Below are 24,059 nucleotides of genomic sequence, written 5' to 3'. Positions count from 1 at the left end.
TAGGTGGAAACCCCACCCATTTCCTGACCATGTATATCCCTCCCCTTGCATTATCACGCTACATAAATTATATAGCCCCTTCAGGTGCCCTTCTGGTACTTTCTTGGGGCATTTAAGTGCACAAGGAGCATGTAAACGAGGGTGCTTAGTTTATATTACTGTCCGTTAAACATCTCTTTGTGCAGCTGTCAAAGATCTAGGCGTTGAAAAGGAAGAAAAAACTGGAATATCTTATTGCATTTTTTTTAAAGCATTTATCAACTGCCTATCTACTGTTCAATGTGAAGGACAATTCAACACACATATTCTTGAACAAAAAAGTCTCAAAGAATAACAGCAGGGGTGACAGGGAAACAAGTGATACAGGGAAACAAGTGATGCATGTATCAGACTGAAGATACTGTCACTCTCAATAAAAAGGGGCATTACTGAGAAAGAAGCAGAAAATCAATGCAACCTCTTGTTTAAACTAGACAATGTCTCCCTCTTGTGGTAATCCTTTAGAAAGCAAGTCAATTGATATTTTAATAGTAATTTGGGAGGTAATTTTCATGCATAAACCACTGTGTGTAAATGGCTTGTTATAAAATTGTTTGGGGCTCATGACATTTCATGTATACTTTCACTGAGGCAAACAAATGGGATATAATCAAGCCATGTCTTTATTGTAGATATGCACAATGAGATTCAACACATGCATTTTTTTAGAGCATCAAAACCCTGTTCAGAGATTTGGACTATGTAGTTTAGTTTTTATAAACAGCTATTTTATCATCTTTTACAAATAATAGAAACATATTGACATGGTTTGGACTCCTGACAAAGGCTTTTGCTGAAAGATGGCCTTTGTTGAGACCTGTTGTGCATTTCTACAATAAAGAGATGGTTTGATTATTTCGCATTAATTTGCCTGACATGTTCTCACAGTAATTATTGCACACCAGTCCCAAATATCACCATCTCCCAGTAGTTCTCGCTCTCCTCTCCATCAGTCACCTCAGATTTCTTTCCTACCTCTGCTAGCATCAATGGTTTTGTTCCCTGGTCACTGTAACTCACCCTTTCTAGTTGCTTCCTCTCATGCCATGTCCCTATAGATTCTCCCTCTCCCAACCCCATAGGTGATGAATAAATGACATACCCTGGAACTCCACAGTTTCATAAGAGTGGTATACCTGAATCCATAATGATATTTAAGGGACAATCATATGTCTGAAGGAACAGCTCGGGAGTCAAAAGTTCATCACATTCCAGGAGGTAGCAGATAGCTTCTTGAGGAATAAGTAACTCTGGTGCCTTTTCAGAGATGGGATCTGAGGTACCCCTGGCAGTCTGAAGGATAGAAAACAAGAGGGAGAAGAAATGTTAGACTCACACAGTTACAATTAAACCCAAAACAAGAAAACAGCTACAGCTAGAAGCTGAATTTTGCACCCAGTCAAAATATGGGTACACCATCAAAAGCGTGCTGGATTGTACCCCAACAATTCCACTCCATCAAATGTACGCACCGACAAGTGTGTGTATGAAGGGAGTGGGATTTTGGGGGCAGAATTGTAATTGTGTTGGGGGAGGTTAGCAACAATCGAGCATGGCCTGAAGGACAGCGCGATTGTGGTGGGGGGATTCCCCCACACACACCCCCCTTACAGCGGAAGAGTGGAAAATAAAAGGTTTTGAAAGGAGAGTGGGAGTTTTACTGTAGTAGGGGGTTCCCCCCCACACCCCACTTCAACGGGAGTGCGAGTGTGTTGGGGGGCATTCCTCCCCCATACCTCCTCTCAGAGTGCAAACGGGCAGGCCTGGAAGCTGGTAGAATGGTGGCATGCATTTATCCTGCGCACAAATGTCGGGGCGTGATTGTAGGCATGCTAATGTCCAGCACGCTTTTGATGGGTCACCAAAATATGTGACTCATAGTCATACTGTATCATATAACCAGCACTCTTATAATAGATGATAATGAGAGTTATATGTGAGGGCGTTATATGTGAGGGGATACTGCAAGATACTACCCCCTAACTATTCATAGTCATACCAGTCACACTGTCAGAAAAGAAAGATCATTGGAGAAGGACCTCATGTTTGGAAAGATCGAAAGAACCAGGCGAAGAGGGTGACCTGCAATCAGATGGCTGGACATGTTGAAAACAACCATGGCGATGACGCTGGCGGACCTTATCGGACTGACACAAAACCAATTTTTTTTTAGATCTGTAATTCATCAAGTCGCTAGGACTCGTGCACCAGTCAATGGGACCTAAGATGAAGAATACCTCATGCGCTGCTTAACGTTGTCATGCCCACTCTCCACCCCCAAACACTCCCTCCTGGAGAAATTTAGGGAAAATATTTTTAGCCTATTTGGCCAATTGTTAAAGTTTTGGGGTAAAAGTTATGTTTCAGTGCCATACAGGATTTCAGGCACATGTGTGTAATCACTGATTTTGGCTACAAGTTGACACTTCAATGTCAGTGAAATGCCACAGGGAGACAGTGTGGTATTATACTTAGAATATGCCTGCCAAACCCAATGTGAAATGCCATCATTAGCAACTTATGTGAGAGAGATGCATCTTGGGATAGCATCCTCGCATTATCAGAGAGAAGATGGCAAAGAGCCTGTCAGCATGCTGATCCTGGGGCTTATTGTATAATTAAAGTACATTTAAAAAATCATCACATTTTCACTCAGGAAAAGAACACAATATACAATCTGTGCAGATGGAACAAAGTATACAGTCTGTGTGTCAAAGCGATGGCTGAAGCCAAAAGGATGCTGTATAGAAAGAGGTATAACCAGCAGAACAAAGGAGGTATTGATGCCCCTGTACAGATCATTGGTAAGGCCCTACCTGGAATACTGTGTTCAGTTTTGGAGGCCATATCTGGCTATAGATAAAAAAGACTTGAAGTGGTCCAGAGAAAAGTGACGAAAATGGTATGGAGCTTGTGCCAAAAGACGTATAAGAAGAGATTGGTTATGTATACTCTAGAGGAGAGGAGGGACTGGGGAGATATGAAACAGACATTTAAATACTTGAAAGATATTACTATAGAAACAAAACTTTTCCAGAGAAAGGAAAATGGGCATGAATAAAGGTTCTGAATTGAGGTTGTGGGGTGGCAGACTTAGGAGTAATGTTAGGAAATTATTTTTCATGGAGAAGGTGGTGGGTGCCTGAATTGCCCTCCCGTGGGAGGTGGTGGAGATTAAAACAGTGAGGGAATTCACAGAGGATCTCTAATTAGAAAATGAATGGTATAAAACAAACTAAGGCCGTTACTGGGCACCCCAAATATGGTGATTTGGTTTAGGATGAGCTGGGGAGGGCTTTGATAGAAGCTCTAGTAACAGAGACACGGAAAACCAAATCGGGGCAGTAGAGGCCGCGAAACAGCGTATTTACAGTGCTGCGTCCGCTGCTCGAGCCAAGAGGTTTGTCGACCGCGGGAAGGGAAGGGAAGGGGGTGGCGGCGGTGGCAAGGGACTAGGGGAGCTGGCCAGACGCGAGAAGATAAAATCGGGTGGGCCACAGAGAGATAGGGAGGAACTGGAGCGGGAGAGGGAAAGGGGCCTGCTTTGGGGGAGGGGTGTGCTTGGAGGCAGACAGCTTTGCTTGGGGGGGAGAGACAGAAGGGGGGGGGGCCACAGAGAGATAGGGAGGAACTGGAGTGGGAGAGGGAAAGGGTCCTGCTTTGGGGGAGGGGTGTGCTTGGAGGCAGACAGCTTTGCTTGGGGGGGAGACAGAAGGGGGGCCACAGAGACACAGGGAGGAACTGGAGGGGCAGAGGGAAAGGGGTCTGCTTTGGGGGAGGGGTGTGCTGGGAGGTAGATAGCTTTGCTTGGGGGGGAGACAAAATGGGGGGCCACGGAGAGACAGTCAGGGAGGAATTGGAGGGGTAGAGGGAAAGGGGTCTGCTTTGGGGGGGAGGGGTGTGCTGGGAGGCAGACAGCTTTGCTTGGGAGGGGAGACAGAAGGGGACCACAGAGACACTGTCAGGGAGGAATTGGAGGGGTAGAGGGAAAGGAGGCTGCTTCGGGGGGAGGGGTGTGCTGGGAGGCAGATCATTTTGCTTAGGGGGGGAAGACAGAAGGGGGGCTATGGAAAGACAGTTAGGGAGGAACTGGAGAGGGAAAGGGGGCTGCTTTCTAGCACCCGTTAATGTAACGGGCTTAAAGACTAGTATGAGATATAAATCTGTGTTTTTTGCTGGTAGAAATTGTTAGAAAGTTCCTGGCTTACCTTTGCCTGCATATTCATGTACATTCCGAGTTTGAGAATCTTGGTGATACACTCATTGATGATGTGTTCAGTGGGCCCCCCATGAAATGGATTCTTCTTGTCAGGATCATCCAGAAGATTACAGTTCCACTCTTGGAACAACCTGTTGGGAATGTTATGTGATATCACCAGAATCCTGGGCTTCATAACCATGGCCCTGAAACATATCAGATAAAGAAGAACCAAAAATGGAGATTTATTGTCGCTCGTTACAAGAAAACTACATAATCATCCTTAAATCAAATTCATGATTCTCATAAACATCGTGAAAAATGCTTATGGCAAACTCTAATGAGTTAGAAGACTTAAACCCTACACCCATCAAGCAATGTCCAAGGTAATAATAACCCTGGCACTCTCAATCTTTGACTACTGCAATGTAATCCTGCTGGGCATTCCAAAGTACATGATCAGGCAGATTCAAATAGTTCAAAATGCAGCAGAAAAATTTCTTCTGGGAAAATCAAGGCAGATGCATGCTACCCCGCTACTGAAAGAGTTACACTGGCTCCAGACTGAAAACAGGATGAAACTCAAGATCTTGTTACTTGCACACAAAATCCTTCATCTCTCGGAACCACAATATCTAGTAGCCAGACTAAATTACCATGCACCAGCACACGCCCTGCGCTTGAGCCAAGAATACCTGTTGGATATACCCTTCTTCTTCGACATCAAATAAAAAGTGCCAAGAAAAATGTAGAATAACTTGTAAGATTCATAGCTCCATACTTTTCAGCAGCTCCTCATATTATGATGTCATTCCACCAGTGCCTAAGAGTCAGCCTCATCGGTGATGTCACAATGGCTTAGTTTCCTTATATTTGTGTCCATTTACATTACATTACATTAGGGATTTCTATTCCGCCATTACCTTGCAGTTCAAGGCGGATTACAAAAGAATTATCCAAGATGTATTACAACAAGAACTTACAAAAAAAAAATTGGTCATTGGTCATTTACTAGATGCATCTGCCTTATTGACACAAAAAGTGCCAAGAAAAGCGTAGAATAACTTGCAAGTTTCATGGCTCCACATTACTCTCTTCTTGGTTGAGCTGACAACTTTTAAATGGCCCCTCGTAAGTGCTAATGTTTCAGAATATATAAGAAAATTATAACATCATCGTCCACGTTAACACTTGCTCTTTATCTTTATTGTCAGTGTGAATTATTACAGTGAGTCTGGAATAAACAAAGTTGGATCTTCAGCATTTTTGTTTACTACTACGACTACTACTATTTATCATTTCTATAGCACTGAAAGGCATATGCAATGCTGTACATGTGCATTTAACTTGTAATAGATGGTCCCATCTCAGAAGAGCTTACAATCTCATTTAGACAGACGGTTCATAGACAAAAGCGCGCGCCGACAAAACAGCGCAGACAACCCAGCGCAGACAACTAAGCGCAAGGCGGAAGCGCGTCGAAGAAAAACAGTATTTTAAGGGGCTCCGACGGGGGGTGTTGGTGGGGAACCCCCCCACTTTACTTAACAGAGATCGTGCCGGCGTTGTGGGGGGTTTGGGGGGTTGTAACCCCCCTCATTTACTGGAAACTTAACTTTTTCCCTCTTTTTTAGGGAAAAAAAAGAAGTTTTCAGTATAATGGGGGGGGGGGTTACAACCCCCCAAACCCCCCACAATGCCGGCACGATCTCTGTTAAGTAAAGTGGGGGGTTCCCCACCAACACCCCCTGTCGGAGCCCCTTAAAATACTGTTTTTCTTCGACGCGCTTCCGCCTTGCGCTTAGTTGTCTGCGCTGTTTTGTCGGCGCGCGCTTTTGACCTGTCACCTAGACAGACAAGTTGATCAATAATTCTCCTGATATCATCCACTGAATGTTGTTTTAAGACCCAATGTTGGATCATGGGTGCTTGTAAATTTTCATTTTAATATTTGGAATTTATGTTCATTTAATCTCAATGTAATCGGTCTGCTGGTACGACCAATGTAAACTAACTTACAAGGGCATTCAATTGCATAAACCACCTGTTGGCTATTAGAATCCGTTTTAAATTTTTATTTTAATAACATCCCTTTTTGCGATTCCCAACAGGTGGTTTATGCAATTGAATGCCCTTGTAAGTTAGTTTACATTGGTCGTACCAGCAGACCGATTACATTGAGATTAAATGAACATAAATCCCGACATTGGGTCTTAACACAATATTCAGTGGATGACATTAGATGGCGACTTATTGATCAACCTCAAGAAGGAAGGGAGGGTGGTAATTTAGAAAAAGCTTTGAATTTAAAGGAACAAAGATGGATCTATAGACTGGAGACGATAAAGCCCGGAGGATTGAATATTGAGGTGGATTGGGTCATTTTAATTTAATTAAGTAGTGTTTGGGGCCCCCATGGTGGGTATTTTTTGGGTTGGGTGCCTGTCTCTTTAAAAGAAGTCTTCATATTGAGGGCAAATGTGCAGCAATAAAGTTATTTAAACAATTTTAAGAATGCCACAGCCATCTTGCTCTAAACAGTAGGGAGAGTCGGATGACATTAGCGACACTGGTAAAGTAAAACTTTCTTTTGACTAGTGGTATATAGCTTATTTAAATATACTTTTCTAGGATTTGGTAATTTGATGAATTTAAAGATGAATGATTTAAACACATATACAATCGTTTTGTTTATTCATAGGAAGTTGCTTGAAAAAGCAGTTGCGAAACATGTTGGACTCCATGTCTCCCAGATCGTAATTTATGAAGTCACTTACCAAGCTAAGTTAAAAATATTTTTATACTAAATATTCGATCCTGAAAACTATTTAATAGGGTTTACTAAATAATGTAGTAGAAATTGATTTAAGAATTGAGGCCGGTGATGATTTATCACCCAGATCTCCCCGCTAAAAGAAATTGATTCAGCGGAGGAGGGGGGTATAGCTGAGGCTTCTGAAGAAAGTCTGTTAAGCTAAGCTATATAAGCCATACATACACTTGATTGTTGTGCTTATAAGTAAGCTGTGCAGATGATATAGATGAGTCTACACAAATTATTATACTCATAATCATGGAGGGGGGTGCTGGGGATAACCCCAGAACCAGCCACCTCACTGCCCAATCATCGCATGTAAAGAGTAGACAACGTATTATATCATGTAAAAAATTTTTGTTGTTGTGAACGTCTAATAACTTAATAAGAGACTCAGCAAACTTATCTGATAGCTTGCAAGGTCCAGATAAGTTTGCTGAGTCTCTTATTAAGTTATTAGACGTTCACAACAACAAAAAATTTTTACATGATATAACACGTTGTCTAGTCTTTACATGCGATGATTGGGCAGTGAGGTGGCTGGTTCTGGGGTTATCCCCGGCACCCCCCTCCATGATTCTGAGCATAATAATTTGTGTAAACTCATCTATATCATCTGCACAGCTTACTTATAAGCACAACAATTGAGTGATTTTTGCATTTCAACACATGTCTCTTTATCGCTCATTTTTGTGAATTGCTTCAAGCGCTACCCCTTGTTTATACATACACTTGAAGCATTCTTTTGAATATTTATGCGTACAGCTTTGACTATAACAACGTTATAAAATTGACCGCCATAGAGTTAAACCATGACAAGCATTTTTGGATTTTGGCAACCAGCCTTCCGATTTCTTCAGTCTCGTACTGCTTGCAATTTAATTATTGCTCTCAACATGACTTTCAATTTAAATGCAGAAAAATACGACATCCTTTTGTAGTTTTCCACCAAGACTAGTCATTCATGCCAGAAAACAACATATGGGAAAAAAAATTGTAAAGGTGATAGAGAGGAAAACGGTGACGAAATTCAAAAAAGTGTAGGATGAACACAGAGGATTGCTAGCTAGAATATAAATGAGCAAACTTTCACAGTCTGAATTCAGTAAAGGAGATTTTTTTTTTTTTTTTTAAATAATTTATATTTCGCATATCCTACAATTCTATGCAGATTACAAATTATTTAGGTACTCAAGCATTTTTCCTTAACTGTCCCGATGGGCTCCCACTCTAACTACTGTACCTGGGGCAATGGGAATTAAGTGACTTGCCCAGGGTCACAAGGAGCAGTGTGGGATGTGAACCCACAACCTCAGAGGGCTGAGGCTGTAGCTCTAACCACTGCGCCACACACTCCCAGTTTGGATAGGCTGGAGTGAGCTTCAACGGCAACTCCAGTATTTGGAACCTAAAGACAGTACCGGATGAACTTCTAAGGTCTATTGGTCCAGAAATAACAAAGAAAAAAAAAAAGACATTTTTAATGTAATCATGAAATTGTAAAGCATGTAATTATAGGGCAGACTGGATGGACCGTTCACTTCCTTGAATTCTGGTACAATCCCTCGTTTTAAGTCAACTTGATTACTGTAATATCGCCTATTTGGCAATTGCCCAAAAGAATATGCGATGATTATAACTGGTGCAAAATGCAGCGGTTAAACTGATCTTCGGACTGAAGAAGTCCGATCATGTAACACCTTCCTACCGACTACTGCATTGGCTGCCGACGGAGGCGTGTGTGAAGTTTAAGTTCGGTTGTTTTTGCTTTAAGGTCTAGCCCCTAAATATATAACTGACCTTTTCTCTTTCTCAGCCAGCAGACATAATAGAAGCTCACACTTGAAGTTCATTTCCCCTCCAGTTAGAGGATGTAAACTTAAAAGACATCATCAACACCTTCTCTCACATCAGGCAGCATTATGGGGTAAAGATCTAGGTCAATTGATTACGCCTACTACGTATGGGGAATTTAGGAAACGCCTAAAAACATATCTGTTCCTGAAGTATTTAGGCAGCTGACCTGTACAATTCTTACTCCCAAATAACTGTTAATCTATACCTGCTAATCACTAGCTCTAAACTCTGTTTATTCCACTCAAGTTGTACCATCTTTTAATTATTGTAAACCGCATAGAACTTCACGGTCGTGCGGTACATAAACTGTTATTAATATTTATCTGCTGTCATTTACTGTGTTACTATGAGGGTATGTACATATATAAGCATGTACGCAGCAGAGTAGCAAAAGAGGTCGGCGCTTGGATCAGTGGCAGCTAGCATCGTCGTGCTGGGCGCCCCCCTCCCCCCTCCCATCTTCCCTGTCGCTTGAGCACCCCCGCCACTCTTCCCTGCCACTTGGGTGCCCCTGCATACCTCTTGAAATGTTCACCGGCATGAGCAACATCTTCCGCACCAGTCTCGGCTCCCTTCTGACGTCACGTCCTGGTCCCGCATCAAGGAAGTGACATCAGAAGAGAGCCAAGGCTGGCTCGAGCAGCAAGTGGAAGATGCTGCTTGCACTGGTGAACATTTAAAGAGGTACTTCAGGGGGCAGAGAGGACAAAAGGTGCTGGTGCCCCCAACCCAAAGATGGTGCCTGGGGTAGACCACCCCCCATCTGCCCCCTTATGCCACTGCATATACAAGCTAGTATTCTAAACATTTACAAGTGTAATGTGTAAGTAAATAAGGGAATATATGATATAGAATTGCCCTATAAGGGTAGAACTGCAAATCTGTTACAGTTTTAACTTCTTCTGGGCTATGATATCGCATCTGAATAACCATAGAAATATGAGGTTTTTGCTGCTTTCTAAAAAACTGAAAGATGCTCCAGAATGTATTCTGGCTATGGTTTATTGGTGAATGACTAGCAAAGAAAGTCTTCTCACCTGTCTTCTTGGGTCTTCTTCATCTCCTTTAGGTCTCGTAAGATAGAATAAAGGATATCACTAGAGGACTGAAATGAGAGAATGTGAACTCTTACAGTTTGCTTCCAAATTCTGCATCCGATTCAATCACCTTCAAATGATCCCCAGTCAAATAATTATTTCAGACGAGAGAGGCAACAAAAGAATGACATTAAGCTAGTCCTGTTTTCTTGGTTTTATTTCTTCTTTTTTTTTTTTTTTAATGTTAAATCAGAAATACAAAGTAACACCCAGGAAAATACAAGCACCATAAAATAAAGGAAAAATAATAAAAAAATAAAACATCCATTCATGCTTACTTCAAACATCAAATACTGGTATATATGAATAGAGAAAACAAAACACAAAGGAAAAAAAAAGAAGCAAATTAACCCCCACCTTTTACTAAGCCGCAGTAGAGGTTTCTTGAGCACTAAGGCCCAAATTCTGTAACCGGCGCCTATCTAAATCGATTAACAAGCTCAATTAAGCTTTTTAATCAGCAATAATTGAAACTTAGGTGCCTAGCAATAAATAGCGATTCTGCAACAAGGCACCTCTAAAAATTTAGGCGGCCTTCAAAAAAATTAGGCGCTATGCACGTTAGGCGTGGGCGTGGCTACATGGTGCAGAATCTCTGGCTCTTGAGCGTGCTTAAGCGCTCAGCTAGGCGCCTAACTTTAAGTTGCGCCTAGAGCTGGCCTATTTCTTGGGCGCCTCCAAAATAGGTTCCGCTCAGCGTGATTCATTAAACAACACCCCAATTTTACTTGAACCCCGCTGAACAGTGCCTAATTAGGTGCCTAACTTTTGAGCGCTTCTTATAGAATTTGCCCTTCAATGCTCCAACTCTCATAGAAATTCTATGAGTGTCAGGACAGCATCGGATCATTTAGGCCCTCTTTTACTAAGGTGCACTAAGCGCGCTATATCAACGCGTGCGCTAACAACCAATGTGTCCATAGGATAACATGCACACGTTAGCATTTAGCATGCGCTAATATTTATTGCACGCTAAAAAGCATAGCGCACCTTAATAAAAGAGGAGGTTGGTGCTCCAGGCTGTGGTAGAAACTTCTACTGTAACTTAGTATAAGAGGGCCTTAACTTTCAGTACAGCCATTACATCAGACGGCATATGAGACTGGACTATCATCGTCAGTATTCTCAGTAGTCACTTTTTCTTCCTCTGTTGAAATAAATATCTTTTGTGAAATGATTTTCTTCAGCTAATTCTGTTTCGTAACTATACAACAATAAACTGACAACCTGTGAAAATTCCATTCTCCTTTGCCTAACCATATAAAAAAAGACCTGGATTTAGGATGCCAGGGTGCCAAATACCCAGGCAACAGAGAAGCTAACTCCCACTTACTTTAGGACCATGTGATGCCCTGACCCCCCCCCCCCCCCCTTTGGTCTGGGATCTGCTGTCTGGCTTCACCTATGTGTACCAAAATCTTACTCAGATAGAAACGTACTGCCTTGGAATATATCAGTGTATTTTGTGGATATTAGGGGTATGAATATCAATAATAATAAAACCCTAAGCGCGCATGCGCACTCCTACCTCCGTGATCCCTGCCTCCGTGATCCGTAGCTCCATGGCAGAGAAATATTAAAGTGTGCGGCAGAGAAATGTTAAAGCGCACGTTCAGCATATGCGCGCATAACAATTTGCTATGAGTGCGCGCGTGGCCGTTTCCTGTATCCTGAGGCAGTTACTGTGCGCTGGTTGCCCTTTCCTCTGTATACAATACAACGTGATTTAAAAAAAAAAAAAGTAGGTGCGAGAAGGGGCACGATAAACAGACAGACAGTGGGCAGGGACATTGACAGACAGACAGAAATAGAGACACATACACACTGAAAGACAGGTAGGTGGGAGTGAAAGACAGGTATGTGGGAGAAGGAGCATGAGAAACATACAGATAGGGGGCAGGGAGATAGGCAGGGGGCAGGGAGATAGACTGACAGACATAAATAAAGACAACACACAGAAGGACAGGGGGCCAGGGAGAGATATAGAAAGAAAAAACAAACAAACAGCGGACAAGGAGAGAGAGAGAGAGACAGAAAAAAAGACAGACAGACATACAACGGCCAAGAAGACAGACAGCAAAAACAAAAGACAGACATATAGTGGCCAAGGAGAGAGACCAAAATAAAGAAAGACAGACAGAGGCCAAGGAGAGAGAGAGAGACCGAAATAAAGAAAGACAGACAGACAGTGGCCAAGGAGACAGAAATAAAGAAAGACAGACAGCGGCCAAGGAGAGTGACAGAAATAAAGACAGACAGATAGACATACAGTGGCCAAGGAGACAGACAGCAAAAAAAGACAGACAGACATATAGTGGCCAAGGAGAGAGACAGAAATAAAGAAAGACAGACAGAGGCTAATAAGAGAGACAGAAATAAAGAAAGCCAGACAGACAGCGGCCAAGGAGAGAGACAGAAATAAAGAAAGACAGACAGACAGCGGCAAAGGAGACAGACAGCAAAAAAAGACAGACATATATATAGTGGCCAAGGAGAGAGACCGAAATAAAGAAAGACAGACAGACAGCGGCCAAGGAGAGTGACAGAAATAAAGAAAGACAGATGGACATACAGCGGCCAAGGAGACAGACAGCAAAAAAAGACAGACAGACATATAGTGGCCAAGGAGAGAGACAGAGATTAAGAAATACAGACAGACAATGGCCAAGGAGAGAGACAGAAATAAAGAAAGACAGACAGACAGCGGCAAAGGAGACAGACAGCAAAAAAAGACAGATAGACATACAGCAGCCACGGAGACAGACAGCAAAAAAAAGACAGACAGACATATAGTGGCCAAGGAGAGAAACAGAAATAAAGAAAGACAGACAGACAGTGGCAAAGGAGACAGACAGCAAAAAAAGACAGACATATAAATAGTGGCCAAGGAGAGAGACCGAAATAAAGAAAGACAGACAGACAGCGGCCAAGGAGAGTGACAGAAATAAAGAAAGACAGATGGACATACAGCGGCCAAGGAGACAGACAGCAAAAAAAGACAGACAGACATATAGTGGCCAAGGAGAGAGACAGAGATTAAGAAATACAGACAGACAGTGGCCAAGGAGAGAGACAGAAATAAAGAAAGACAGACAGACAGCGGCAAAGGAGACAGACAGCAAAAAAAGACAGATAGACATACAGCAGCCATGGAGACAGACAGCAAAAAAGACAGACAGACATATAGTGGCCAAGGAGAGAGACAGAAATAAAGAAATACAGACAGACAGTGACCAAGGAGAGAGAGAGAGAAAAAAAAAAAGACAGAGAGACAGATAGCGGCCAAGGAAAGAGAGAGAGACAGAAATAAAGACAGACAGACAGCGGCCAAGGAGAGAGAGAGACAGAAAGAAAGACAGACAGACAGAAGGCGGCCAAGGAGACAGAGAGAAAGAAAGGAAGACAGACAGACACATCTATTCTAGCACCCGTTAATGTAACGGGCTTAAAGACTAGTCAGCAATAAGCTTGCATTTGTAAATACAGATGTGGAAAAACAGCATTTTTGTTACTGCTTCATTATTGTCACTTATTTGAGTTCTGCTTTGCCTCTTGAATTTTCCAGTTCAAATCAGTGATTTGATACTAATCCAATCTACAATTTGGGAGCCGCTCTATGCCTAAATAGGTTCAAGACGACGTACAATTCAAGTGTTAGGCTAAAATGATAGAAGAATTAAAGAGTAAGGAGAGAGTAAACAGGAGGAGGAAAAGGAGCAAGTGAAGAGGCTTCTAGAGGGAAAGAATTGAGCTGACATTAGATACAACAGGGTGTCTGTATTGAGGGGGTAATGATATAAGGAAACATCTAGTGGTAGGAAGCAAGAAGCATAGGAGCCAATTTTTTAAAACCCCACCCAAGCTTCGCCCAACCCCACCCCTTAATAATACTAATTGTAATGCCATTTTTCCTTTTATTTTTCATATATACACACACAATAAAATTGTATTATCATGACATAATGGTTATCCACAAAATTACACTACACTGTGTGCTTCTCAACATTCATTCCTACCAGAACACCTGGCCTTGGCCACACATGCAGAACACAGATAACCCCTATGCAAATACAAGACCACAAACTAAAAGTGCTAAAAGCACTGGCCTTGGGACTGAAACAATTAATGGTGAACCCATGTGCTAGGATTTACTCCCACAGTAATAAAAAGAGAACCTGAAACCTTACTTTATGCACATTTCATTGGCAATTGAAAGCTCATGGTGTGACAGCACACTGCAGTATTATCTTGTGCTAATTGTGCATTAGTGAATTATGATGCTTTCTGAGGCATTCTAACAAGATGTAGTACATGAATTTTCTCAGCTACATCACGTGTCTTACCTCTAGAATATGAATAGCATAGGATGGATAGAGAAGCAAGAGTCCCGTCACTCCTTCTCCTTGGTAATAACGCTGCAAGCTAAGAAACAGATGCTCCCAATGTTCTAAAAAATAAAAAAACAGACTCCATTCGTGGTTGTTGACAAAATAGGATGATTCTAAGCAAAATAAGGGTCTCATTTACTATCCTGCATTAATGTATTGACATACATTAAGGAAGGATTCAGTTCTTACCGCGATAATCCTCTTTCCTGTAGAATAGCATACGATTCCTTTTGGCTGGGTTAAGCACCTCAACTTGTGAGTTGCTTGCAGAAGACATCAATCATTTTCTTCAACTCCATCCCCTTGTCTCCCTGGGCAGATCCCCCTCTCCTTAGTCTATATCATGTTTGCTAAATGCATAATTTACATTCCTGTGCATACAGCATATGATTCCTTACAGTTGGGTTATGTACCTCAACTCGTGACATTGGCTGTAGCAAACAACTGCCAATGGCATTGAAAGTTCACTCTACCAGAAGTGTGGCATCCTCATGAGCAGAGTCCAGAGCAGTGCTGTCCGATGAATGGTCCACTTTACATAACTTTACAAAATTTTACACAGTGGACGTGACAGTATGGGAAGACAGAACTTTTGGGTCCTAAGTGCTAGTTGCAGGTTCTTCTGTCCAACTCTTGAATTAAGAGACTGCTCTGGTATGTCCCATCCCATCCATAGGGGAAAGGCAAGATCTGCAGGACTCCAGGATCCTGTCTGTTCTTAGTGATTTTTCTTTAAATCCAAATCCTCCCCCCCTCCCATACTAGGATTACCATATTTGTGAAGATAAAAAAAGAGGAAACATGACCATGTCCATACTCCACCCACATCCCCGCCTACACAACTCCCATTTCCTTGGCCCCCTTCCCATCCTCTGTACCCTTTTAGTGCTTCTCGCTTTCTCTCTCTTCTTCCAACCCTCCTCCCCCACAGGTGCTTTTTTCTTTCTGTCTCTCCTTCCAACCCCCGTCTCCCAGGGCAAGATAAATAGGCATGTGCCTAGGGCCTGAAATTTTCAGGAGGCCCCGATGAAGGAAGGCATCAACATTGTTTTTTCCAAATGGCGATGGGCCCCTCCAGCATCGATCGGCAACGCGGGCCCCCCGATCGGCAATATGGGCCTCACCCCAATCGGCAACGCAGCCCCCTCCCCCCCCCCATTGATGGAAAGTAAGACAAGCAAGCAACGCGGGTAAGAAATACAACGGGAATTGTAATTGTGCAAGCAGTGCTGCTTGCCCAAAGTTTCCCTCTGACGCAGCTTCCTTTTTCCGCCTGGGCGCATGGTGGGGTGGGGTGGGGCGGGGTAGAGGGCCCAGTGTACATTTGTGCCTAGGAGCCCGTGACAAATTAATCCTGCCCTGCCATCTCCTATGGGTGCTTCTCTTTCTCTCTCTCCTTCCAATCTCCAACCCCCCCCATGGGGGCCCCCTCCTCTCTCTCTCCTTCCAATTTCCTCTCCTGCTGATTCTGTCTCTCCCCTCCCATCCAGCACTACCCTACTCCATGCTCTTTTCTCTAGCACTCTCTCCTTTCCATAATGCTTCTTCAGCTCTCCCTTCCTCCTTCTATGCTGTTTCTCCAGCCTCCCTCCCTTACGGTTACCAGATTTCTTCATTTAAAAAAGAGGACACGTGGCCCCAACCCATTCTGCCTCCCAGTCACGCCTCATTCTGCTCCCAGCCTTGCCCCATTTGATAAACGGTATATCAAAAATAAAGAAACTTGAAACTCAGCCCCACCCCCACACTGAGCTCATCTCTTCTTCTCCGAGCTTGGGGTCACATCTGGAGGGCCTCCGAGCATACACGGATGTGACACAATGACATCTAAGCATCACATCTACGCATGTATCGAGGCCCTCTAGACACAGCCCCAAGCTCAGGGTTTTCCAAAACCCGGACAAATTGCTAGGTCGGGAGCCTGGGCAATCCTCTAAAAAGTTAACATGTCTGGATTTTCCCAGACATCTGGTAACCCTCCCCTCCTTCCCCAAGCTGTTTCTCCAACCCCCTCCCTCCTCTGACCTCTGATGCTGCTTCTCCTCATGACCTCTGGATAGGGTTACCAGATGTCTGGGAAAACCTGGACATGTCCTTTTTTTAGAGGACTGTCCTGATGCTTGGATGTTTTTTTTTTTTAAAGATGGGAGAGTCTGACTGGGTTTAGTCGGCTTTCCCTTCTCTCCCATCTACCTCCTCCCCAGGCCTGGCCGCTGTAATTTAATTTTTGGGCAGCCAGCAGCAGTAACAAGGTGAGCCTGCAGCCGCTAGCCTGCCCTGAAAGCTAATTCTCTGCAGCAACTTCCTGTTCCTGTGTAGGCAGGACCAGCAGATAGGCGGCTTCCAGGGCATGCTGGTGGCTGCAGGCTCACCTCATTGCTGCTGCTGGCAGCCTAAAGATTAAATTACAGTGGCCAGGCCAAGGGAGGAGGTAGGTGGGGGAGAAGGGAAAGCCGACTAAACCCAGTCAGACTCTCCCATCTTTAAAAAAAAAAAAAAACATCCAAGCATCAGGACAGTCCTCTAAAAAAAGGACATGTCCAGGTTTTCCCAGACATCTGGTAGGCCCTATCCCATAACGCCTCCTCCCCCTGGCTATCCAAAATGACTATTCATTGTAGATAGCCCAGCACTGGGTAGTTCTGGAGGACTTAGACCTGAATCACTGATAAAAGCATCAGGCAGATTCCAAATGTTTACATTCATATACATGGCTTAAGCATATGAATCCACTATGACTTCAATATGAATATAATATTGCTTTCACTGTATTTCCCTTTTACACTGAGGAGAGCAAGATTTAATTGTTGAAAAGAAGGGAAGACCTTACCTGCTAAATCTCTTTTATCTGCTAATTCTGTGGAGATTTTCGCCAGAAAGATCAATCTATGAAGAAGCGCTTTCTAAACAAAACGGAACAAGAAATCAGCCCAATGTAGGACAAAATTCCAGATGTGCTAAAGACACCAATTTTTTTACAGCAACTTCTGTGGTTATCTGAAAAATATCTAACCTCTATGGGAGTGAAAGTATGCAACTCAAATTGTAGCGGAGGTGTTTCTGGCGTGGGGTTTCATCAAGAGACATAACAATGCGGGTCACATTGGATTTCCAAAACTGCAAACACTAGGGTCAATTCAAGAAAAGTCAGCTAAAGTTAGACACCACAGTTTTGTGTGCTAAGTGTGAATTATGCCACCATAATTAAGTGCAGAATTGACATTATAAAATGCTAGTGTACAGGAAGAGGGGACTTGGAGTCTTTTTCCGTTGGTCCCTGCTGGCTGCCCTTAAGTGTATCCTGAGGATTTGGCTGGATTCTTCTGCGTCCGCTATACATCTCTGGAGAAGTCAGATGCTCATCATCCTTTCTTGCGAGCACAGAGATGTTACAGATCTATATGTTTGGACTCCGGTTCCAATCCATAGGGGAACTCTTTTGGAACACTTTGACCTCTGTGGTGAGGAGCCGGATTCTGAATTGCTGATGGACATTTTATTCTTCAACTCTTCTGTTATACTTTGATGCCACGGAGGATCCTGTGTTGGGGGGGAGGGGAGTTAGGGGGGGGTATGTTTGAGATGTTTTCATGAGCTATGTTTTGGTTCTCAGCTGTGTTTAAATTGTTGTGTTGCTCAATAAAAAATTATTTTCCCTAAAATGCTAGTGTACCGTAAGTCAGTATTTATGCAATCAGCAACCAAGAAAATAACCCAAAACACAAAAAGGACAGGGAGAGCCTGCGGAACCAATGCACATGAAGTAGGTTTATCCACTGTTTCACAGGATTAATTTCTACAATTACATTGACGGTATTGCATCCAATTTGGGAAAACACAATATCACTAATCACTTGCACATCTATATACTATCTCACTGATTTTCGGTCATTCGCAAATCGCATTTCATCCTCATTCTCACTTTCAAATATACTGCTGCAGCCTGTCATTTCTCATCCACTGTTATTTACATCACTAGGACCCCTGAGGAAGATGTTTTAACCGAAACACGGACCATGTAGGGTCCCCGCTCATTTTAACTTCATGTGGATAATTTATGGGTGTACGCAAATACATCGTGTTGCATTGTCTGAATAAACCAGCTTCATGTAAGTCGGTTCCGCAGGCTCTACCAGTCTCTTTGTGTTTGGAGTCAGCTTTTACACACCAACACTTCGATGTGACCACTGAGACCATGTCTATGGCAAGTGTAATTGTGTGCACCTAAGTGCAGTACCTTGTCTGTGGAACTGATTATTATTGATAGTTATATGCATAATTTAATTGGCCGTTGCATACACATTATATAAATTCTGGAGTAAAAACCTGCATAGGCTGTACCACTGGCCCCTGGTGGGACTCAGTGACTTTTTCTGAGGGTCCAGCATCCTCCTTGTGGTACCATTTCGCTGTGGATGCTTTATCAGGCCTGAAGCTTCTGGGGGCACTTTAACTCCCACAAATCGGCCCATCTGTAAACCCCAGACCCTCAGATGAGGCTGAGCCAGCGACTCCCACCCCACCCTCACATGCCCTGTGGCACAAGGAACATGGGCACTCCTCAGCTGGCCATCCAGTGCAAATCTGGCATGAATGCAGGGTATCAGAGCTAGAGGAGTAGATCCTTATTGATTTTAAGCAAAATCGAGGTTTATTAAGGCAGATAGAGGCTTTTTAATTCAAATTGGGAAATCTAGGATGGCCACCGTGATAGCGATTTTGGTTTCAAAAACAGTGGCAAGTCAAATGCGTGCAAGACAAAAGCGCGCAGACAATTGTGCGAATACAACTGAGCGCAAGACAATTAAGCACAATGACAATTGCGCACAAGACAACTGGGCGCCTGCGCGCTATTGTTTTGTGCTACAAAGTCTGTGCGCTATAAAGACCTGCACGCATCTGACCGCATGCATTTGTCTGCGTGCAATTGTCATAGAAACATAGAACATGACGGCAGAAAAGGGCCACGGCCCATCTGGTCTGCCCACACTAATGGCCCACCCCCTAACTACCTCCATGAAGAAATCCCATATGCCAATCCCATTTTTTCTTAAAATCTGGCATGCTGCTGGCCTCAATTACCTGTTGTGGAAGATTATTCCAGCGGTCAACCACCCTTTCGGTGAAGAAATATTTTCTGGTGTCACCATGAAATTTCCCACCCCTGATTTTCAACGGATGCCCTCTTGTTGCCGTGGGTCCTTTAAGGAAAAAGAGATCCTCTTCCACCTTGATACGGCCTGTGACATATTTGAACGTCTCGATCATGTCTCCCCTCTCTCTGCGTTCCTCGAGTGAGTACAGCTGCAACTTTCCCAGTCGTTCCTCATACGGGAGATCCTCGCGCGCAAATGACTATGAACCATCAAAAACGACCCAGCAAAGCTAAATGAAAACCCAAAAAATTCAGGGAAGGGGTTTTTAGAGGTGGGGGAACCTCCAATCTAGCCCCAGAAACTGGCTCTTAGAGACCCCCCCTCCATTTTCTCCATAGGCTGCAATAGCCTGTACTCACTGTGCCTGCTTGTGCTGAGACTGTCTGAGCTGCCACAGCAGCTATGAGGGAGAGACTTCTGCCTCCGACAAGATACAAATCCACACACTTGCTTCTTTGGGCTGCCAGCTAACCTTGGATGATGGCTGATGCCTTAACCCTCACCACTCCATGCGCAACTACAGGGAGAGGATAAAACACGTAGACAGCCCCACTCCAGCCCACCAGACTGACTGGGAGCTTCACAGCCTGTGCTCCAGCCTAGGCCAAAATCCCAAGTGAGCCTTGCTCTATAGGGAAAACGGTCCCTGAGCTTCCTTCACTGTTAAAGCAGGCTGGCTAGTCAGAGACGCCTGTTAGCTACAGACCTCAACTATGAGAGTCTGTGTCTTCTCGCAGTCAGAACTGTCCCAGGAGCACTGGGAACTTTGCAAAACCAAAAGTTTGAAGTTTATTAAAGTTTTGATTTGAACGCAATATCAAGTAATTTCAATGCGTATAACAATAATAATTTGGGGGGACAAATAAAAACCATTTAAAACAATAAACGTACAATGTGATCCATAATTATTTAAAAATACATAAGGAATACAAGGATAAACTACATTTGATTAAAAATAAAAAAAAGAAAAAGAAAAACATTTAGGGAAGAACAACATCAGGAGGGGTATTAAAAGATTTTTGGTGAAACTTGGTCTAAAAGTAAAGCTTTAAGATCCAGGACTAAAAACCCGAAAAATAAAATAAGTAATCAGAGCAGATCAGAAAACACCTTCTCATCTCGCATGCAGAAGGGAAAAACTGAATAGATACAGCACAGCCCACTGAGAAGGGAGGCGGAGAAGAAGGAAAAATGATTGATGCCTTCTGCACGAATCTCGCGATTGGAGGGTGACTACCGATTAGTTCCAGACTGATGTGCCTCTTGCACTAGAAACGTTCTTGCAATTTTTTTTTTTTTAATGTTTCTGCAAATTAAACACGCTTTACTGGTATTGGGGGGGAATGTGGGGCTTCGGCCTCACGCTAGCGGCTGCCGTAACTGCCCTGAAGCCCATAGGGATTTAAAGGGCTTTGGGGCTTTTGTCACAAGGCAGCTGCTAGCGTGGATTTGTAAAAGAGGGGGGTTAATATGGGGTCTTTTTTTTTTTTTTTTTTTTTTTTACAAAGCTTTGGTAAAACGAGGCTTTTGCTTGCCCTTATGTGGGACTCACATCAAAGTCATTTTTTACCACAGCAGTAAAATGACCAATTTTCTATTTTTTTTATATTAATGGTCATGTGCTAATGTCTCCATTAGAAGGCTGCCATTTTAAAATATTACTGTGTGAGAACTTACCACAACTCATTTTGTAGGTGTTAAGGGCTCATACGATAGGGCATGCTAATGTAGATGCATTACCCCCCCACCCCCCAGTTACAAAAGTGTAGCAAGGCTATTAGCACCAACCCTGGCGATAAGAGCTCTGATGCTCATAGAATTCCTATGAGGTCTGAGCTGTTACCGCCGCTGATGGCGCTAAAAACCGCACTACACTTTTGAAAAACGAGGGGTAACATTCATTCTCTGCCCCCCTAACAGACATGGGCTCTGAACCAAAAAGTAAAAATAATTTTTAGTGTATAGCTAGTGCACACAGATTCAAAAAACACCACAGGATGCCTAAGCCCTTTTAAATGTTGTTATACGAGCATAGCGCGGTATCGGTATGCGTAACATTTGAAGGCCCCCAATTAGTCGTAAACATGGCATAACTGTAGGTGCCTAAAGGTGGCTGGAACACAAGTAACTTGTAGTACAGTAGTCCCCCGAAATTCTCAGAGTAAGTTAATATCGGATGAGTACTGTAATTGTATATTATCAGTGCGTGGAAGACAAAATGTGCTCACCTAAAACCACAGCGCAGGAAGCGCTTGCAGTCGCCTCCCCTCATCGCCTGCTTGCCCCTCAGCTGTCTGTCAGGGAATAACAGGAGGAAAGCTGCGGCCAGTGACCTAAACCACACGCTCTTAGCACGCCCCCTCTTCCTCCTGTCTGGCTCCGGCCCCACCCTCTCACCTTGCGCGGGGCTCAGCTGTCATTCAGCGGTTCTTCTTCTTTGCAAGCGCCGAGATCCCCGTCAGGAGAGATGTGAATTTTCCAGCTATTGGCTGCTCCGTGAGGGGGTGAGGGGGAGGCAGAAGTCGGTCGGTGAGGGGAAAAATGCTAATTACTGAGTCCGCGAATTTGGAACCGCGAATTCGTGGGGGGGGGGGGTATACTATTCTGTAAGTTACGTGGGTTCCTGAGAGCCCAGTCCCACCTATACTCCACTTTCATGTAGGCTTCCTCCCTTGCAAGTTATATGCTATGTGTCTGTATATGGCCGTTTGGGGGAGGCTGGGCTGGAGAGGGCTTCAATGGCTGGGAGGGTTTAGATGGGATGGAGTAGGTTTTAACGGAGATTTCAACAGTTGGAACCCGAGCATAGTACAGGGTATGAGTTTTGGATTCTTTCCCAGAAATAGCTAAGAAGAAAAAATTTAAAAAAAATTTAAATTGAATCAGGTTGGGCAGACTGGATGGACCATTCGGGCCTTTATCTGCCGTCATCTACTATGTTACTATGCTATAGCGCTTACATGTGTAAGTGCTACTTTTTTCAACATTTACGTGCACAAGGAGCTTGTAACCACAGCCGCTTATTGGATTGCCCCTCACGAGTGCAATTACCTCAAGCTGGATTGAATGCCATCTTTTATTCAACAGTGGCCCAGGTTTTACTGGACTACAATGTCTTACGGAACATGGTAAAAACCTTACATCAGAGGATCTAATGGAATGCCTCTTATTGTGACTATTATGTAAATAAGAAGTCAATACAGCTATAATTTCCCTTATGGAGTAAATGCAGTGGGCAGAGTAAATATTCCAGTGAAGTCTGGCTGTTTTTGAAAAATCAACCTAAAAAATGAATTCTACTTTCCCGTAGAGCAAAATTCCTGCCGTGTCCTCTACCTCTGTTTTTGTTGCCTTGATAAATGCAGTTGACAAGAACAGTGATCTTAAATTTAGACTAACCAGGTTGTCCTTGGTGTTCAGAATCATCCTCTTCTGCAGTATATGCTGAAAAAAGGTCCTACGAACTTTGGCCGATGAATCACTCTGTTGGTCTGACTCTTCCTCATTGCTATTGAATCTGGACATTTTTTTTTTTTCTTCTTTTTGGTTACTGCATTTAATAAAACGACCAGCTCCTAGTCGACCACTTTCTTCACTTAGAACTCTGCAGAATTCTCCAAGACAGCAAAAATGTTTGGACTGCAGAGATTATAGAGAGGGGGGGAAACCTGAAGCAGCAGTTGTCCCGCATTTGGATTCAACAGCTTTCAGTTGACAAAAAGCTTTTGGTGTCTTAGCAGCATCTAGGAAGAGCAGGCTACTGTAGCTGATTTCATCTGTTTAGGCTGCATTGTTTGTTGGCATTTTCTGTTGCTGGCTAAGCCAAAGGGACTGTCACTTAGGCGACACAGTAGAGATCCTATTTTATGAGAAACCAAAGTCCTCTGTTTGCTTTACAATAACTGTACAAGGATCTCAGACACTATGAAGGGGAGCTGAAAAGTTCTTAGCTCAACCAACCAACTTCCTAAATTCGTCTGAGCAGTGGCGTACCAAGGGGAAGGCAGTCCACCCCGGGTGCAGCCTTAGGGGGGGTGCACAGCTGGCCAGGTCCGGAAAATTCTACCGGGCCGATCAGCCTAGCTGGGCGGAACTTCCTCTCCAACGGCAGAATTGACATCGAGGAGAGGAATGCTGGTCGGCCCGACGCAGGGAAGGAGAGCTTAGGGTGGCAGTGGCTTTGGGGCATGTTACCCGATGGCGATGATTTGGGGGGCTGTTCCCCGATGGCGGTGGCAATGTCTTGGGGGAGGGCAGGGAAAAAGAAAGAAAGGGGGCAGGCAGGGAGACAGAAGGAAAGAAGGGAAACAGAAAAAGAAAGGGGGCATGAAGAGAGAAAAAAAGAAAGGGAGGCACGGAGAAAGAAAGGGCAGGGAGAGAGGAAGAAAAAGTTGAGGGAAGGAATGAGGTCTGGAGGAGAGGAATCATATAGGCTGAAAGAAGGGAAGAAAGATTTGATGCACAGTCAGAAGAAGAAAGTGCAACCAGAGACTCATGAAATCACCAGAC

At 43.7% G+C, this 24,059-nt stretch overlaps 1 protein-coding gene across 1 annotated transcript in view; it reads right to left on the bottom strand.

The window, feature by feature from the left end:
• The window catches only part of LOC117367580 (testis-expressed protein 47-like), a 30,671-nt gene extending 7,635 nt beyond the window's left edge, over positions 1–23,036 (bottom strand). Inside the window, exons 1-6 of the mRNA XM_033960263.1 lie at positions 22,950–23,036; positions 17,225–17,297; positions 14,350–14,453; positions 9,947–10,014; positions 4,248–4,443; positions 1,176–1,332 (exon numbers count right to left, since the gene is read on the bottom strand). Coding sequence (XP_033816154.1) covers positions 1,176–1,332; positions 4,248–4,443; positions 9,947–10,014; positions 14,350–14,453; positions 17,225–17,297; positions 22,950–22,976 — 625 coding nt within the window. The 5' untranslated portion in view covers positions 22,977–23,036. The remainder of the gene's footprint in view (positions 1–1,175; positions 1,333–4,247; positions 4,444–9,946; positions 10,015–14,349; positions 14,454–17,224; positions 17,298–22,949) is intronic.
• Between the last annotated feature and the right edge of the window lie 1,023 nt (positions 23,037–24,059).

This window comes from Geotrypetes seraphini, chromosome 10, assembly GCF_902459505.1.
Source record: "Geotrypetes seraphini chromosome 10, aGeoSer1.1, whole genome shotgun sequence".
In the NCBI taxonomy this organism is placed as follows: Eukaryota; Metazoa; Chordata; class Amphibia; order Gymnophiona; family Dermophiidae; genus Geotrypetes; species Geotrypetes seraphini.
This window is presented reverse-complemented; position numbering and strand designations above follow the sequence as displayed.